This window comes from Hyla sarda, chromosome 1 (genome assembly GCF_029499605.1).
Source record: "Hyla sarda isolate aHylSar1 chromosome 1, aHylSar1.hap1, whole genome shotgun sequence".
NCBI classification, from domain to species: domain Eukaryota; kingdom Metazoa; phylum Chordata; class Amphibia; order Anura; family Hylidae; genus Hyla; species Hyla sarda.
This window is the reverse complement of record NC_079189.1, coordinates 134,661,397-134,680,701: the sequence shown is the minus strand read 5'-3', so window position 1 is coordinate 134,680,701 and position 19,305 is coordinate 134,661,397. Positions and strand designations below refer to the sequence as shown.

The following is a 19,305-nucleotide window of genomic DNA, read 5'->3' as shown; positions in this document are numbered from 1 at the left end:
GATGAGTTTAGATATTGTATAGTAGAGGGGCTGGAGTGATTCGGCGGAGCTGTGGATCGCGCTCCCCGAAGTTGCGCTGTCCTCCCGGAAAGTGTCAGTGATTGTGCACACTGGCTCGCAGCGCTGACAAGCGGAACAAGCTATCCGGATGCAGATCAGGTTTTAGTTTTGTATGGGGGACCTGCGATGCGGTCTAGGGCTTTTTGCTAGTAATGAAACAACATTATTTTGCAGAACTAGTGCATGCTGTGTATATCTAGGTATACAATTGTAGACACATAATGATTTTACAGTATAAACAAGTGTATAGGGCGGATGCTATTAGCGAGGGTATAATCTAGAAAGAAGAAGCAGGGTTATGTTGAGTACATATCTCTATGGAAAACTGGTAATTGGTTCTGGGATGAACATTGTATGTTGAGTTTGTGTAGATCCATACGATTAAAACTGCATGTACTGTGAACTGACATCAACCTATTTATGAGTCTCAGTAGTAGAGGAGGCTGTCTGCTGAATCTAGCCATGTGATTAGATCACCAGGTGATGTCAGGGGAACTACAGGGATTAGACTCCACCCCCTCTCTCTGCAAAACCAGAGGATTTATAGAAGCAAGATTTGTAGGAAGCATAACAAAATTATTTCATTGTGAGTGGCTGAAAACTGATGCATGCTACATCAGGCATACACAAACCTCTGCATTATTCTCTAATAGCCATGCTGCAGTGTATAAGCCAAAGACACCTGCTTCTTTAAGTTTTGACATGTCATACAGATTGGTCAGGGTTCCAGTGTTGAGTCCCCCTATGATCGTTAGTTATAATCGGGTAAAGCACACAGCAGCACGTTTTCGCCCTGGCTGCGTGCGCAGTCCAACTGATATTCTTTATAGACTATACTGGAGTGCAACAATTGGATGGCACACTGAGCCAGAGAATGAAGCATGCTGCGGTGTGCTTCACCTGGCTATAACTAATAATTTGAGGGGTCTCAGCATTGAGACCCCAACCTATCTTAAAGGAGAACTCCAGACCATAAAAATTGTCCCCCATAGTGCCGGCAGTAAAAAAAATAAAGATGTACATACCTTCCTCCGCTCCCCCGGGGCCTCCGGTAACCGTCTCCGGTCTCCGCCGCAATCCACTTCCTGGTTGCCGGTGGTCGGATGAATCAGCCAATCGCCAGCCGCAGCGCAGTCTGACTCGGCCGGCGATAGGCTGAGCAGCAGTGTGAAGTTTTCGGCCCCAGCCGCAGGTGCCAGTGTAGTGAAGCATTTTGTGTCCTGAAGTGTTTTCACACTGCCGCTCAGCCTATCGCCGGCCGAGTCGGACTGCGCTGCAGCTGGTGATTGGCTGATTCATCCGACCACCGGCAACCAGGAAGTGGATTGTGGCAGAGACCGGAGCCAGTTACTGGAGGCCCCGGGGGAGCGGAGGAAGGTATGTGCATCTTTATTTTTTTACTGCCGGCACTATGGGGGACAATTTTTATGGTCTGGAGTTCTCCTTTAACTTTTGATAATTATAACAACAAACACTTTAATATAACAATTTCCCTTTTTTCTTTGAGTGATTTCTGTGAAGAAATAGGAATGAGAGAAAACAAACTGACTGGAAATTAGAGGCACAGGCCTTTGAAGTAAGAAACTAAAAATATTCCTGCTTAATATCGCTGCCTGGAAAATATTCAAATGGTCAATAACGATTTAGGAGGGGGTTCCTCAGTGTCTTCGTAGCCATATGATTATTAGAGACTAGTAATCACAGCTAGAACAGATATAAGAATGCCAAGGTCATAAGACATTGACAGATTCAGAGATAATATTACAGTCCTTAAAGTCACCAGTGACAGTAAAGAAATCCATTGTATACTGTTCTGCCCACCAGTACATAAGCAATAATAGGGCTGAATTGATTATATTCCCTCTGTATATAATTAAGAACATAATTATACCCTTCAAGAATAGTCAGTGTTGGATTTAACTCAAAGGTGACCTGTTGAAAAGAGCATTGTAGGAAATACCGTGAAGGTTAGTCATTAAGACTGGATTCCTGCTGTTCTATTCTCAGCACAGGAAATAGAAGGATAAGTGTAGGCTATCCACAGGCTATTTACATGGAATAAATAAAGCTTTGCTTTTATGCCACGCTCCGTATCAATAGATTCAGCAAGATACGTTCATTATGTCAGGGGTGACGAATCTGCGACAAGTCATTATAACATTGATGCCCGACTGTTATGTTATCAGATTTCAGACAGATATCTAACGGCAATAGGTACGTGACGTGTAAGGCCATTGACAGGCTATGACCTAAAAACATTGAAGGACAAAGAACTTAGTTCTCAATTATAACAAGTAAACCATGCTTGACAAATTGGTGTCTCCTCCAGTTTGGTCATGTTCTATGATAGAAGGAGGTTTCGGAATACATAACTATGTAATATCATTTAGTGAATTGGTCAAGCAGAAACTATGTAACAAGGCCATACTTCTCTCCTTGGAATGCTAGAAGATACTGTAGAGTTTTATTGGGTGTAAAGACATGTTAATCTCCATAGGGTGTAATATTACAAGCTTCACTATTGAGATCTATATAACCAGAAGCATTCCATAAGTAGAACCGGTCATAGTCTGCCTATTTGTGTGTGTGATAGAATGTGTCATTATTACTAAGCCTAAAAATATCCTTCAGTCCAATTGTGATTATTGCAGAACAGCAGATGACATAACCTTTACCCATATTAATCGGCGCCAATGAACTTTACACAGTGAGGGAGGAAGCAAAGAGCAGCAGAATAAAATGTCAAAGGAGTAAAACACTAAAACTTTCCTACCAGGTTCTATTTATATTACTAGGCCAGATATCACTGCTTATTCTGAACAACCTATAGCAGTTGTCTCCAAACTGTGCCCCTCCAGATGTTGCAAAACTACAACTCCCAGCATGCCCGGACAGCCATTGGCATAAGGAATACATCAAGCAAACATTTATAGACCCCCAATCCCCTTAGTGTGATTGTGGCTTATGTTTGAGTGGTATCTGGTGGGGTGCATTTTTGTGGTAGACGGACCTCTGTGCTATTCCATAGAGCAGAATCCTGCTGTATAAATACCACACGGCATACATATTTTTAATATAGGTGTAAATGTATGGTGTCTTCCCTTTCTAGACACTAGGGTCTATAGATAGGTTTGCTGTATATGTTGGGCAGTTTCCAGAAGCATACAGAAAACTGACACCCCAAACATGGTGTGAAAAGAGCCTATTACTGATATCACAAAGTGGCGTCCATCATAGCTGTACTGCAGAGGTGTACATCAGGGAGTCCTCTTATGTAGACACCTACCTAGCATCATAAAAATGTGGTGTGAAAAGAGCACAACTCTTATTGGCCCTTTTTGCCCACCAATTCTCTTAGACTTCTTGACCCTTATGTTGACTGCTCTGGGCCTAACCTCTTGTGACCCCTACCCAGGGCTGAGTCCTATGTTGCTGATCTGGATTGGTGGGTTCTATTGACCATTCAACCTGCTTGTCCTGGTCATCAGCCCCGTCTGGACTAACATCACCAACTTATTGTCTAAGGGAACGTTCACACGTAAAGGATCTGCTGCATATTTTCTACAGCTGATTTTTCTACCAATTAACTTCAATGAGTAGCAAAATCAGCTACACAAAATATGTAGGAAAAATATGCAGTAGATCCTGTACATGCAACAGCTGATGAGTTCACCTCTCCCCAACATGGTAGGTTATTATAGACTGGAAATAAGACAGGTCAGGGCAGGAGGTATTAGAATGAGAAGATTGGTATCATAGCTGAAGTTTAGCTTGGACAATGTGACATGTATGACATTGAATCCATGTGGTAGCCCCACCATACATACCTTGATCTGATGATTACTATATAGCTGACTTCTATTTAGGAAGCTGAATTCAGACACTCCCCAGCCCACTCCACCAACATAACAGTCTTTAGGCAGGGGGGCAGGAGTGTTTGGTGCAGCGCGACACAGATAATCCACATCACTGGTGCTTTCAGCAGATGGCATCCCCTCTCCAATGTATTTGGTGAAGTCAGGAAGTTTTGGCCTGTAATCTCTCCTATAATCCGGTCCTACCAGGGAAAGAATGATTCAAAGGATTTTAAATAACTATTCTGTAAGTTTTAACATGAACAGAGGTATATAAATGATTTATACTATGAACTGGTCATAGGCTACATAAAGTCATATAGTGCTCAATCCATTAGGGACTATTCACATGTACAATATCTTGTGCATATTTAATGCACAGGATTTGAAGCTGCAAATTTAAAGCTGTGTTCATTCAAATCTTTTACATTGAAATCTGCAGCATAAAATCCTGAGCATCAAATATGCCCTTACCTGTAAAGGTATAAATATCTCCATGAGGTAGGAGCCAAAAGTTCTTATTGTAGGGAAAAAAATCATTCCATGACCCTTCTCCAATCATCTACTAGCCATAACTTGTAATATTATACCGAAAAGTCATAAGTCATCCAGGCCCCTTTGAAACTCTTTAAATGAATCCACAATGGCCACTTCCTCTGGTGAAGATAGTTTAGTTAGATAGTCTAGTTTTTTACTCTTTAAAGGGGTACTCCGCCCCTGGCATCTTATCCCCTATCCAAAGGATAGGGGATAAGATGTCAGATCGCCGGGGTCCCGCTGCTGGGGACCCCGGGGTTCGCCGCTGCAGCACCCTGCCATCATTACTGCACAGAGCGAGTTCGCTCTGTGCGTAATGACGGGCGATACAGGGGCCAGAGCAGCGTGACATCATGGCTCCGCCCCTCATGACATCACGGCCCGTCCCCTTAATGCAAGTCTATGGCAGGGGGCGTGATGACCGCCACGCCCCCTCCCATAGACTTGTATTGACGGGGGCGGGCCGTGACGTGACGTTACGATGCTCCCGCCCCTGTATTGCCTGTCATTACGTGCAGAGCGATCTCGCTCTGTGCAGTAATGATAGCGGGGTGCTGCAACGGCGATCCCCGAGGTCCCCAGCAGCGGGACCCTGGCGATCTGACATCTTATCCCCTATCCTTTGGATAGGGGATAAGATGTCTAGGGGCGGAGTACCCCTTTAAAGGGGTTGTCTGGTAAAATATATTATTTTCCTAATGTCCCCAGCCGCCCTGAGCAGTAGACGTTACATCACCGTTCTGGTTCAGCCAATCACTGTCCGCAGCGTTGTCCCGTCCCGGCCAGTGATTGATCACCAGCACTGTCAGTTCACCCGATTTAGACATAACTAGCTCGAGGGAAGCAGGGTCATTGGCCGCAGACAGGGCACCCCAATACCAGAGCTAGAAGAGAGCAGAGGAAGGTGAGTTTAAGTGATTTTTATGTTATTAGACAGGCTGGGGGCAATAAGAAAATAATAAATTACACCAGAAAAACCCTTTAACTACATAAAGGTGTGTAGTGGGAGAACCATAAACATAGAATAGGAAAAAACAAAGGTGCACATGGGTGCATAGGCTGCAACCCTGAGGACATTGTTGGGGAAACAATTGACCAGTTGGCCATAGCAACCAATCAGATCGCTTCTTTCATTTTGAAAAAGGACCTCCTGAAAAATGAAAGAAGCAATATGATTGGTTGCTATGGGCAACTGGTCAACTTTTCCCCTGTACAAGTTTTGTTAAAGCTCCCCTATGTGGCATATACATATGATGCAGAAGAGATGCCTTCATTGAACTCCTTTGGATTAACTCAATTCAATGTGTCCACATTTGCTGAAGTATTCTGTCAAAATCTCACCTTTAGGGAAATTGTCTCACCAGGTTGATAACTTGAAATTTGGCATGCCAGATCTCCATTGAAATATTCACAGACCTATTGGACTAAGGGTAAATTCACATGTACGCAGATTTGATGCACAGGGTTTTCTACAGCAGATTTAAATGACACAGATTCTAATCTGCAGTTACAAATCCTGCGCATCAAATCTGCACAGGATCCTATATGTGTGAACGTACCCTAAAGATATATGAACTCACACAGTGTTACCAGTATGATCAAGTATCTTCTAACTAAAGTATCTTGCCTACCTATGTTTTAGAGCATGGACATGAAAAAGGTAGTTACACTGGGACTTACAATTGATGTATGCGAAGTGGCCCCTCATTGGTGGAGAGGTAAGCTAAGCCAATTAGGAAGCCATATATCCTTGATGTTCCTATCCGCTTTGGTACAATGTTAAAGGGGTACTCTGGTGAAAACCTTTTTTTTTTTTTTAAATCAACTGGTGGCAGAAAGTTAAACATATTTGTAAATTACTTCTATTAAAAAATCTTAATCCTTCCTGTACTTATTAGCTGCTGAATACTACAGAGGAAATTATTTTCTTTTTGGAATGCTCTCTGATGACATCACAACCACAGTTCTCTCTGCTGACGTTATTATAATAATAATAATGTTTTATTTATTGTTGTTCTTAGTGGGATTTGAACCCAAGTCCCCAGCACTGCAAGGCAGCAGTGCTAACCACTGAGCCACCATGCTGCCCTTAGCATACATCTGCTATGCATGGTTGCTAAAATGGACAGAGATGTCAGCAGAGAGCACTATGTTTGTGATGTCATCAGTGTTCCAAAAAGAAAGGAATTTCCTCTGTAGCATTCAGCAGCTAATAATTACTGGAAGGATTAAGATTTTTTAATAGAAGTAATTTACAAATATGTTTAACTTTCTGCCACCAGTTGATTTAAAAGAAAAAGGGTTTTCACCGGAGTACCTCTTTAACAAAAGCACTCAGCACACCATCAATGCTGGATATCATCAATGAAATATTACTAACTAGCTCTAATAAAGAAGCAGCTATGGCTGCTAAAACACTTTGAAAGTAAGAGTTCTTTAGGGATTAGGACTGTAGGTGGCGCTCAGCTGTCCATGCATGTTGCGCAATGAAACAATGTCATCATGTGCAGTGTGCAGGGTAAGCTGAGTGATGCAGAGCAGAATTCCAGGGGAGAAGGCGGAGTCCCTATTGTCAGCACTGGAGCAAAAGAAAGTTGAGTGGGATTTTTTATTTTCATAAAAAGGAGGGCTGGGTGGAGTTCCTGCCATCACTATATACCTACCTGTCCTATTTACTTACATACCTACCTACCTGCACTATATACCTACACTATATAACTAACTGCACTATATACCTACCTGCCTTCCTGCTCTATGTACTTCACTACCTACCCTCCTGCACTATGTTCCTATCTACTTGTCTGCACTAAATACTTACATACCTGCACTATCTACCTACCTGCCAGCACTACCTACATACCTACACCATCTATCTACCTATCTTTCTACCTGGGACCATTACCTACCTATCAGGGGCCATTACCTACCAGGGGGTCATTACCTACCCACCAGGGAGGATAACCTAATATCTACCATTGGGATTCCCTATCTACTTGGGGCATATACCTAGTGGGGGAGGGATTACCTCCCTACTGGGGAGGGTGAGTTATTTACCTACTTTGGGGGGATTGCCTACCTACATACTGGGGACATCTACCTAATGGGGGCAAATTATCTACCTACCATTGCCCAATCCACCTACCCTCACCCCAACTAAGGAAGGCACAACGGAAGGCATTATTTGGGGCACTGATAGAAGGAAAAAGTTGGGAAATGTGCAGAGCCTATAATGTTTTTCTGGCAAATTCTACGGTGATGAGTCATGACTGGAAGAAGTCTTCATGGTGGTCTGAGCAAGACAGAGAAGAAATGGAAAGAGTGTGTCTCCACAAAGACGTCCCTGTAAGTAACTAGATATAACTACACTTTTATATGGTCACGTTACCTACTACTTAACTGCACTGTAATCTGTTCTATGGTCTGTAGAGCCTGTGTAGAGCTAGGGTCACCCTATATGGTCTCTGTATGGGAGATATCAGTCTGTGTATAGTTGTATTTATTCAGTATCATTATGGAGGTATTATCCAGTCACTGTGTGGGTGTAATGTGTATTCATGGTTTGGCAGTATCATTTGTCCCTTGTATAGTGGTGTTATTGGTGATACTGGTCTGTGTATAGTGGTTTTATTCTGTATCAGTTTTGTAGTTTTACCCGGTCATTATATGGTGGTAAAGGTAGTGGTTATTGTGGTTAAGCAACAGGTGCGAGTGAGCACTGCTGGCTTTGCTCGAGGGTATAATGGTGAACAAGTAAAGCAAATAGGATTGGGCTCAGTCACTTGTGTGGCGTATGAATGGTCGTGCTCAGTCCCGAAGTACAAATCTAAAGCAATAAACTGGTAAATAGAATGAAAGGACGGCACCCACCATATGCTCCAAACACGCTTTATTCCGTGTTCATAGGCAGGTACAAAGACGGGTGCAGTAAGCGTACACCAAGACTGTCATCACCCTGCGCTTTAAATCTACCGCTTCCAGGTGACGTAACATGTCAGCTGAGCACAATGTGGTCATGTGGTAACTCCTGATGTCTGAGCAATACAGGGAGGGGGGAGTGGAGTGAGAGCAGACTCCTCCCCTCAAAGTCCCTAGGTTAGCTCAGATCCACACAAGAGCATGAGCAGTACCGCAGACACATGTGAATGGTGGCTGAACAAAAAAGAAAATGCAACTGGAGCGGTAGACTAAAATAGGCATACACTTCTAATAAATTATACATACAATGCAAATACATTCAATTACTTTCCTTAAATGAATATCAAAAATGTGTACAACATAATTAAAGCATTAATGTAAGATATCAATAAAAGCAAAAGAGCGAGCTCCAAATACACGCTCATGTCATTCTTGTTAATGACATTAATGCCACACAGGCCCAGAATGTCCGTTTCGAGGATCCACCTAGCTTCTCGCTGTAATAAAAGTCTATGACGATCCCCCCATTTTGGGACACTGGTTGATGTTCTAGTTCTACAAATCATAAAACACTAGGATCATTATGATGCTTCTTTTCTTTACATGTTATATAAGGAGAGGACAACCCATACCTGAAAATACTGATTTACAATGCTCACGTACACGTACATATAGGTGGCGAATGGTTTTACCAATATAATACCGTCCAAATGGACATTTTAGTGCATACACTACAGACTAAGTGATAAAATCTTTGGCATAAAGTCATGGCCGTAAACGTTGGCACTCCTGACATTTTTCAAGAAAATGAAGTATTTCTCACAGAAAAGTATTGCAGTAACACATATTTTGCTATACACATGTTTTTTTTCCCTTTGTGTGTATTGGAACTAAACCAAAAAAGGAAGGAAAAAAAGCAAATTGGACATAATGTCACACCAAACTCCAAAAATGGGTTGTACAAAATTATTGGCACCCTTTCAAAATTGTGGACAAATAAGATTGTTTCAAGCATTTGATGCTCCTTTAAACTCACCTGGGGCAAGCAACAGGTGTGGGCAATATAAAAATCACACCTGAAAGCAGATAAAAAGGAGAGAAGTTCACTTAGTCTTTGCATTGTGTGTCTGTGTGTGCCACACTAAGCGTGGACAACAGAAAGAGAAGAGAACTGTCTGAGGACTTGAGAACCAAAAATGTGGAAAAATATCAACAATCTCAAGATCTCCTGAGATCTAGAGCCTCTGTTCACAGTGCGCAACATTATCAAGAAGTTTGCAACCCATGGCACTGTAGCTAATCTCCCTGGGCGTGGACAGAAGAGAAAAATTTATGAAAGATGTCAACGCAGGATAGTCCGGATGGTTGATAACAAGTTCCAAAGATAGTCAAGCTGTCCTGCAGGCTCAGGGAGCATCAGTGTCGGCACGAACTATCCGTCAAAATTTTAATGAAATGGAACACTATGGCAGGAGACCCAGGAGGACCCCACTGCTGACACAGAGACATAAAAAAGCAAAACTACATTAAGTCAATATGAACTTGAGTAAGCCAAAATCCTCCTGGGAAAACATCTTGTGGGCAAATGAGACCAAGATAGAGCTTTTTGGTAAAGCACATCATTCTACTTTTACCCAAAACAGAATGAGGCCCACATAGAAAAGAACACAGTACCTAGAGTGAAATATGGCGGAGGTTCAATGATGTTTTGGGGTTATTTTGCTGCCTCTGGCAATGAATCCCTTAAATGTGTGCAAAACTTCATGAAATCTGAGGATTACCAACAGATTTTGGTTCGCACTGTACAGCCCAGTGTCAGAAAGCTGGGTTTGCGTCCGAGATCTTGGCTCTTCCAGCAGGACAATGACCCCAAACATACGTCAAAAAGCACCCACAAATGGATGGGAACAAAGTGCTGGAGAGTTCGGAAATGGCCAGCAATGAGTCCAGATCTAAATCCCATTGAACACCTGTGGAGAGATCTTAAAATTGCTGTTGGGAAAAAGCGCCCTTCCAATAAGACAGACCTGGAGCAGTTTGGAAAGGAAGAGTGGTCCAACATTCCAAGGTTAAGGGTGCCAATAATTTTGTCCAGCCCACATTTGGAGTTTGGTGTGACATTATGTCCAATTTGCTTTCTTCCTCCCTTTTTTGGTTTAGTTCCAATACACACAAAGGGAATAAACATGTATATAGCAAAACATGTGTTACTGCAATCCTTTTCTGTGAGAAATACTTAATTTTCTTGAAAATGTTCAGGGATGCCAACGTTTACCGCCATGACTGTACCATTCTATTCCACCCAGATGTACATATTTCACCTCCATGTTCAAACAACAATGAGAGCATTGCTTACAGCGATAATTACCGGAAGGCAAACACTGACCCAGCCAATTTTTTTTTGTAAAATAAAGATAGACAGTGCTCCGTGGTGTGATATCGTTGATGCACTATTTAGGCTTGAGGTAAAAGAGCGTTTAATGCAAATGGTTACACTCAGCCAAGTGCAACAATGGATAAAGGCATCAGTAGTAAGGCATCTGCAGCTACTCCACGTCCGAAAGAATTCAGCACAAACAAGAACTCCAATGTGGTGATGGGATTGAGAGCGCAAGACACCCATGTCAAAGGCAATGAGGTTTATTCACCCATGATGCAACGCGTTTCACAGATAGACTGCTTCATCAGGCATCAAAGCCTGCCTGATGAAGCATTCTATCTGTGAAATGCATTGCATCGTGGGTGAATAAACCTCATTTCCTTTGACCTGGGTGTCTTGCGCTCTCAATCCCGTCACCACATTGGACTTCTTGTTTCTGCTGAATTTTTTTTCAACCTACTTGCTATGGCGCGGTTTTTATGATAGGAGAATAGAGTTTTTTTGATGGCATGATCTCTTAAGTCAGGATCCCCCTCCACTATATGCCAGTGGCTGCGGATTGCAGATTGGACCACATTATTAATAGGGGAATGTGCAGATGCGAAAGTGAATTGCCTATTTTCCCGATTTCACCTTTTATTTTTCAATAAGGACAGCCGATCAATTTTACAGACTCTATCAAAAGCTTTCTGGACTTGCTCAGATGGGTATACTCTGGCTACTAGGCGATTCACTAACTCAAGTGCTTATTTGTTAAAGATGTCATCATCACTGCAAATATGTCTAATCCTGATGAATTGGGAATAGGGGATGGCCTTCTTGACGTGAGGGGGATGGAAGCTGTAGTTGTGTAATAATGTATTCGTAGCAGTAGGCTTCTTATAACTGGCAGTTTTTAATATGCTCTCTTCCACTTTAACCCTCACGTCCAAAAATTCCATCACCTCCCCTCCAAAAACTGCAGTAAAATGCATGTTAATGTTGTTATGATTAACATACACGACAAATTGGTTAAACTGTGTTTCTGACCCGGACCAAACTATGCAGATGTCCTCCATGTATCTTAGGAACGTTTTCACATGACCAGCAAAAGAATTGTCCTTGGAAAAAACAAAAACTTTTTTGTAGGCTGGCAAAAACAAGTTTGCAAAAGAACAGGCTACAGGAGTGCCCATGGCCACTCCTGAGTCCTGTCTATACCAGGTGTTATTAAAGAGGAAAGCATTGTGGGTTAAAATGATTGTTAAAGTGAATTTCGATGTGGTATTGAAGGAGGGTTGGTGGAATTTATTTGTGAATCTTTATCATTCATTTTAACCCTCAATGCTTTCTGCTTTAATAACACCTGGTACAGACAGGACTCAGGAGTGGCCATGGGCACTCCTGTAGCCTGTTCTTTTGCAAACTTGTTTTTGCCAGCCTACAAAAAAGTTTTTGTTTTTTCCAAGAATAATCCTTTTGCTGATCATGTGAAAACATTCCTAAGATACATGGATTTCCCCGCCAGATACGGCAACTTTATCAGCCAAAGGTTTTAGCTGTTGTAGAACTACAATCCTGACCATGTGCATTCTAGCAGTTGTAGTCCTGGAATACTGGGAACACATTAGAGACCACTTTAAAGCCTCTTAGCAAGCATTACTAACCTCAGCCATAGTCAGGGTGGACTGACAACTCATGGGGCTCCAGGCAATAGAGGATCATGGGGCCCTGTGCATCCTTCTATGTGTAAGCCACACCCATATAGTTTAACCCCTTAAGAATGCACGTATGCCCTATGCCAGCTCCCCTGCAAGGACGTGCACTCATGAGCTGAGTGCGGGTCATAGTTTGACCCGTGGCAAATGGCGGACATCACTGATTGCGGTGATGCCCAGCATTAACCCTTTAGACTCTGGGACCAAAGTTGATTGCGACATCTAAATTTCCAATCTAATCGGGACTGCCGCGGTGCAAGTAATAGTCCCCTGTGGAGACCAAAAAATAGTGTAAATAAAGTTAAAAAAGTTAATAAATATGAATTAACTCCTACCCTAATAAAAGTTTGAATCACTCCCCTTTTTTCATACAAAAAATATATGTAAACAAAAAAAAATTTACATTTAATTAATGTCCAAACTATAAAATTGGAAGGTTAATTCAACCGCACGGACAAGGGTGTATACGTAAAAAAAACAAAGACCAGAATTGCATATTTTTGGTATAATTTTAATCATATGGACCTACAGAATCAAGATAAGGTGTCATTTTTACTAAAAAGTGCACTGCATAAAAACGAAGCCCCCAAAAGTTATACAATAGATGGGGGTTTTTTTTGTTTGTTTTTTTACAATTTTAGCCCACAAATAATTTTTTTTTTTAATTTCACCGTAGATTTTGTGGTGAAATTATTGATGTCAATACAAAGTAAAATTGGTGGTACAAAAAACAAGCCCTCATATGGTTTTGTAGGTGGAAAATGAGAAGGCGAGGAGGAAAAATCAAAAGTGCAAGAAAAAAAAAAAAAACCTGAGTCCTTTAGGGGTTAACGTGGCAGTACCCCTTAAATAGCCATATGTCTTTCAATTTTCCACCTACAGACCTACAGAGGCTGCTTGTTTTTTTTGTTTTCTGCACCACCAATTGTACATTGTAATTACCTCATTTTACCACAATAGCAAAAAAAAACAAAACAAAAAAAACATTTGTGGAGTAAAAAAAAAAAAATCACAATTTTCTATATTTTATAGTTCCATGCATTACAATAATACCCAACTTATATCCGTTTTGCTTTCTTTTACAACTTTTAAAAAATTATAACTTTTTGTTAGGCAATTAACCCCTTAAAAACCAAGCCCATTTTGACCTTAAGGATTTTATTTTAGCGTTTTTGTTTTTTTCCTCCTTGCCTTTTAAAATCCATAACGCTTTTATATTTCCATCCACAGACCCATATGAGGGCTTGTTTTTACATGACCAAATGTACTTTGTAATGACATCTCTCATTTTACTATAAAATGTACGGCGAACCCCCAAAAATTGTGAGGAAATTTAAATGAAAACCACAATTTAGCAAATTTTGGAGGGATTCATTTTCACACTGTACGCATTTACGGTAAAATTGACATGTTTTCTTTATTCTGTGGGTCAAAACGATTAAAATGATACCCATCTTTACATACTTTTCTATTATTGTACTGCTTTTAAAAAATATCAAACTTTTTGTACAAAATCAGTATGTTTAAAAACGCCCTATTTTGACCACCTATAACGTTTTCATTTTTCCGTATCCGAGCATGTATAAGGGCTCATTTTTTACACAATGATCTGTACTTTATTGATACCACATTTGCATATATGAAACTTTTAAATCACTTTTTATAAATTATTTTTGGAATAAAATGTGACAAAAAGTCATTAGACAAAAATAATCATTAACTATTATTTATTCATTCATTAAAGGGAAATTTTTTTTTTTATATATATATCAATTGGCTCCTGAAAGTTAAACAGATTTGTAAATTACTTCTATTAAAAAAATCTTAATCCTTTCAGTACTTATGAGCTGATGAAGTTGAGTTGTTCTTTTCTGTCTAAGTGCTCTCTGATGACTGGTGTCTCTGGAACTGTCCAGAGTAGAAGCAAATCCTCATAGCAAACCTCTTCTACTCTGTGCAGTTCCCGAGACAAGCAGAGATGTCAGCAGAGAGCACTGTTGCCAGACAGAAAGAACAACTCAACTTCAGCAGCTGATAATTATTGGAAGGATTAAGATTTTTTAATAGAAGTAATTTACAAATCTGTTTAACTTTCTGGAGCCAGTTGATATAAAAAAAAAGTTTTTCCTGGAATACCCCTTTAACTATTATTTATTCTTTAATCATTAATTATATTTTAATTGTTCCGACATTTCTGCACGCGGTGATACCAAATATGTTTAATAATATATTTTTTTTACACTTTTTTGGGGGGGAAATGGGAAAAAGGGACTATTTACATTTTTATTGGAGGAGGGGATTTTTCTAATTTTTTAAACTTTTTTCTTTTACACTTTTTATGTTTCCATAGGGGACTATCTATAGCAATCATTTGATTGCTAATACTGTTTAGTGTTGTCAGTGATCTTCTGCTCTGGTCTGTTCAATCTCAGACCAGAGCAGAAGACACCTGGAGATGGACGGACGCAGGTAAGGGGACCTCCGTCAGCCATTTTAGATGATCGGATTCCTGCGGCAGCGCCGCAGGTGATCTGATCATACATTTGAAGACTTGCATTGCCACAGATGCCATGAACTGTATTGATCACGGCATCTGAGGGGTTACCATTATCAGCGGACATAAGCATCGGAGCGGAGCAGACGTGAGCATCAGAGCGGCGCTTGCGTCATGCACTGCAGGTCCCGGCTGCTATCAGCATAATGCGAGCACCGCTCTGATGCTTGTGGTCATGTACAGGATGTAAATGTATGTCCTGGTGCATGATGTACCTCCGCATCAGGACGTACATTTACATCCGTGGTCGTTAAGGGATTAATATGCTTAAAATTGTCAATTTCTGACCCTTATAACACTTCTATTTTTCCGTATATGGAGATGTGTGAGGGCTTTTTTGCGCGGTGATCTGTTGTTTTTATTGGTACCATTATTGTTTTGATGGGACTTTTTGAATTTTTTTTTTAAATGATATAAAGTGACCAAAAATCTGCAATTCTGGACTCTGATATTTTTGTACGTTTAAACCATTGACCATGCAATTTCATTAACAATATATTTTAATAGGTCAGACATTATGCACGTGGCGGCGGGGCCTCATATGTTTATTTTTGTTTACATTAAAGACTGGGGTTGAATTGGGGCTTATTCACATATATTAAAAATATTTCATTCACGGTAACTTTCAGGCCCTGGAATCCTCCATATCATGCTGTCCTTACTGCAGCAGCTTCCACTAGACTCTATTGTTGGTTCCGCCTTTAGGGGTGGAGCCAAATGTATGTGGAATTACAGCCAGTGATACCTGCCCTGACCCACCTGATTACTCATCCTGTGATCTCATGTTCACTGGAAGGAACCGGAAGTCAGAGCAAATGTGACATCACAAACAGAGCAGTCATGTGACCCAACCTGAGAACACAAGTACTAGAAAAAAAAAAGTGTATATAGAACATACAACACCCACAAAAGTCAATGTAATGCTAGTTTATAAGAAAAAGTCCTGGACATCCTCTTTACTAAAAGTTAAGCTTTAGTTTATCTCATTCCTACCTTGTGTCACACATTATTATGAGCAATCTATTACACTTTTACATAGATTATTTGCTTTGTGTTGGTATAAAACGTTAGTAAATATTAGATGCTTTGAAAATTATTTGTCAGGGAATAATGTTGCTTAGTTACCAATACCACAATAGTTTATAGGGTTTCATTGTACTCCATAAATGAATTAATACAGCATTTCTGATGACTTTACTGTATTATGTCTATATGTAATGTGTATACAATAGGAAACTCTAATTTGTAAAGGACTTTGCCTTATTACAAAACAGCCCCAACCCCTGAATGACCAAGCCAATTGGCCCAAACAGTATTCTTTATATAGTTCAGAAAGAAGGATAGGTACCAGGTATTGCTGCTCAGTCATTGTTTATTTTATTTTTTCATTACATATATTAGATAATAAAATTATAGTAAGAATTTAGTATTTATATGTTAGTCTGTAAAGATGAGATCATGATACATAATCTAACTTATAATATGCGCTATAAATTATCTGCCAAAACCACATCCCCACCTATCTGGATGTGAAAATATCTTCATAAAACCATGATACCTATTTATAATCCCTATCACTGTAGGGCAGTGGTGGGGGACCGCCAGCCCGCCAGTCGTATATGACCCACTGCCCATTTTATCCAGCACACCGGTGGTTCCCCACCGTTGTGCTGAGACATCCCACCAGGGGTTCCGCAGCAGTCAGGTGGGGAAGATGACGACCAGTTGTGCTAGGAAATCTGTGGCATATAACAGCCACACGTATCCTAGGATGAACACCTACCAGTAGCAATGCTGCCTATGGCCACTAGAGGCCGGAAGAATCTTTTCCTCTGGGACACGCAAAGAGTGATGCCATCGCCCCAAAGGGAGAGACCCTCCGTCATAGGAGCAGAAGTCAATACCTACAGGGGCAGACTAAATACAGGGGCAAAACTGACTTCAGAGGGTCCTAACTACAGGTGCAAGCAAACTACAGGGGCAATGTGACTACAGGGGGTCTTAACCACAAGGGGTCCTCCCTACAGAGGCAAGCTAACTAAAGGAGGATCCTACATACAGGGGGCAAACTACCTGCAGGGTGTCTTCTATGCAGTGGGTAAGCTGCCTACAGGGCAAGGAGGAAACTATGTACAAGAGCAATCTACCACCAGACTGACCGATGCAAACCTTTAAAAACAGTTGTGAGTAGCAACATCATAAATACCAGGTAACACCAAAGAGAAGCACCATATTGGGTGTGTTAATTAAAGTTTGACCAATAATAGCGTCTATTTTGCGGCTGAGTTAATAATTTTTTATGGCCTGTGAATGATCTCATAAATATAGAAATGACCCTTGGTAGAGAAGAGGTGCCACACCTCTGCTGCAGGGGATTGTAATTGATATACCAGCAATCCCTTCATGTCTTCATCTTGTCAAAGGCTAAGTCAAAAAGTTCCAGTGATCCCTAGAAGGCACACATGCATTTTTGTGGCAGCTGTTGATGCAGATTGTTATGCCGAGCTCCTCCCCGGAGCGCTCGCGGCTTTCTTCTTTCTGCAGCGCCCCGGTCAGACCCGCTGACCGGGAGCGCTGCACTGTCATTCACGACGGGGATGCGATTCGCATAGCGGGACGCGCCCGCTCGTGAATCGCATCCCAAGCCACTTACCCGTCCCGGTCCCCGGCTGTCATGTTCTGGCGCGCGCGGCTCCGCTCTCTAGGGCGGGTGCGCGCCAGCTCTCTAAGATTTAAAGGGCCAGTGCACCAGTGATTGGTGCCTGGCCCAATCAGTCTAATTAGCTTCCACCTGCTCCCTGTGTATGTAACCTCACTTCCCCTTTCCTTCCTTGCCGGATCTTGTTGCCTTGTGCCAGTGAAAGCGTTTAGTGTTGTCCAAAGCCTGTGTTCCAGATCTCCTGCTATCCTCATTGACTACGCACCTTGCCGCCTGCCCCGACCTTCTGCTACGTCTGACCTTGCCTCTGCCTAGTCCTTCTGTCCCACGCCTTCTCAGCAGTCAGCGAGGTTGAGCTGTTGCCGGTGGATACGACCTGGTTGCTACCGCCGCAGCAAGACCATCCCGCTTTGCGGCGGGCTCTGGTAAAAACCAGTAGCAACCCTAGAACCGGTCCACCAACACGGCTGACACAGAGGATCCACATCCAGCTAGCCGAATCCTAACACAGATTTTTGGGCCAAAACCAGAAGTGGATCCAAATGTAATGGGAAATATAAAAGAAAGACTAAAAGATATGATAGATAGATAGATAGATGGGATATTATAAAGAAAACAGTATTACTATTTGTAAACTATGCAATGACATTACATGTTACATAATTTAGAAGCAGACATGTTTCATGCACTTGTGATGTATTGATGTGCTGGTTAGTTACCTGTATAAAGCATCCTTTTTCCTGTGTCATGAGGGTAGCAGGACATGGAGGTTGAAGGACGACCTGTATGTACGGGATGCATGCTGTCCGGCCAGGCAGCCAACTAACATGAGAAGCTCAGTAACTGTAAATGAATGGGTGAAGTCTGCAGCAGTCACTGAGCAGTGTAATAGGATTCCAATAACCTTGTCCATTGACTAAACAATGTTTACCCAGCAACAAAGTCACCAGGACAACTAGAGAGATCACAATGTAAGAGGATAATACTGAAAGTGGTCCCATGGATCCTTATCCTAGGGCAAGTTACACGAGCTTCACAGCTCTTCAGCTGTGGTACAGGTATTTACTCTCTGATCGTGGACTGGTTGCTCTGACTGCAGCCAGGTTGGTACAATGGTTCACAGATGTTTCTGGAGTTGTTTGCAGCCTGCCGAGATCTAAGGCTGCTTTCACACTATATAATTCATCCGTTAAAAGATCCGTTATAAACATCCGTTATAAAAACCCGGAAAATCGTCTGTTAAACGGCTGTTACAAAATCCCATACAGCCGTTAGAAAATCCCATTATAGTCTATGGGATTTTTACATTATCCGTGAATGCATGCACTATTTCTCCCGTTACTATCTTCCGTCACAAAATAACTTCCATAATCAATAACCGGCTATAACGGGTTAAAACGGATTATGTAAAAATCCCATAGACTATAATGGGATTTTCGAACGACCGTATGGGATTTTGTAACAGCCGTTTAACAGACGATTTTCAGGGTTTTTATAACGGACTTTTTAACGGATCTTTTAATGGATGAATTTTATAGTGTGAAAGCAGCTTTACATGGTAACACTCCAACCTGTGCATGCCACCCCTAAATATGTGCATTATAGCACGTTATACATATGTCACTATACCATGTACACATTCACAAATA

General features: G+C 41.5%; 1 protein-coding gene across 3 annotated transcripts in view; it reads right to left on the bottom strand.

Annotated features, from left to right (window-relative positions):
* Positions 1–18,501, bottom strand: part of SPMIP2 (sperm microtubule inner protein 2) — a 41,789-nt gene extending 23,288 nt beyond the window's left edge. For all 3 annotated transcript variants that reach the window (XR_008889528.1, XM_056561721.1, XM_056561734.1), the window contains exons 1-2: positions 18,376–18,501; positions 3,888–4,117 (exon numbers count right to left, since the gene is read on the bottom strand). Coding sequence is in view for 2 of the 3 variants with exons in the window: in XM_056561721.1 (XP_056417696.1) it covers positions 3,888–4,117; positions 18,376–18,457 (312 nt within the window). In the remaining variant the exon portion in view is untranslated. The remainder of the gene's footprint in view (positions 1–3,887; positions 4,118–18,375) is intronic.
* Between the last annotated feature and the right edge of the window lie 804 nt (positions 18,502–19,305).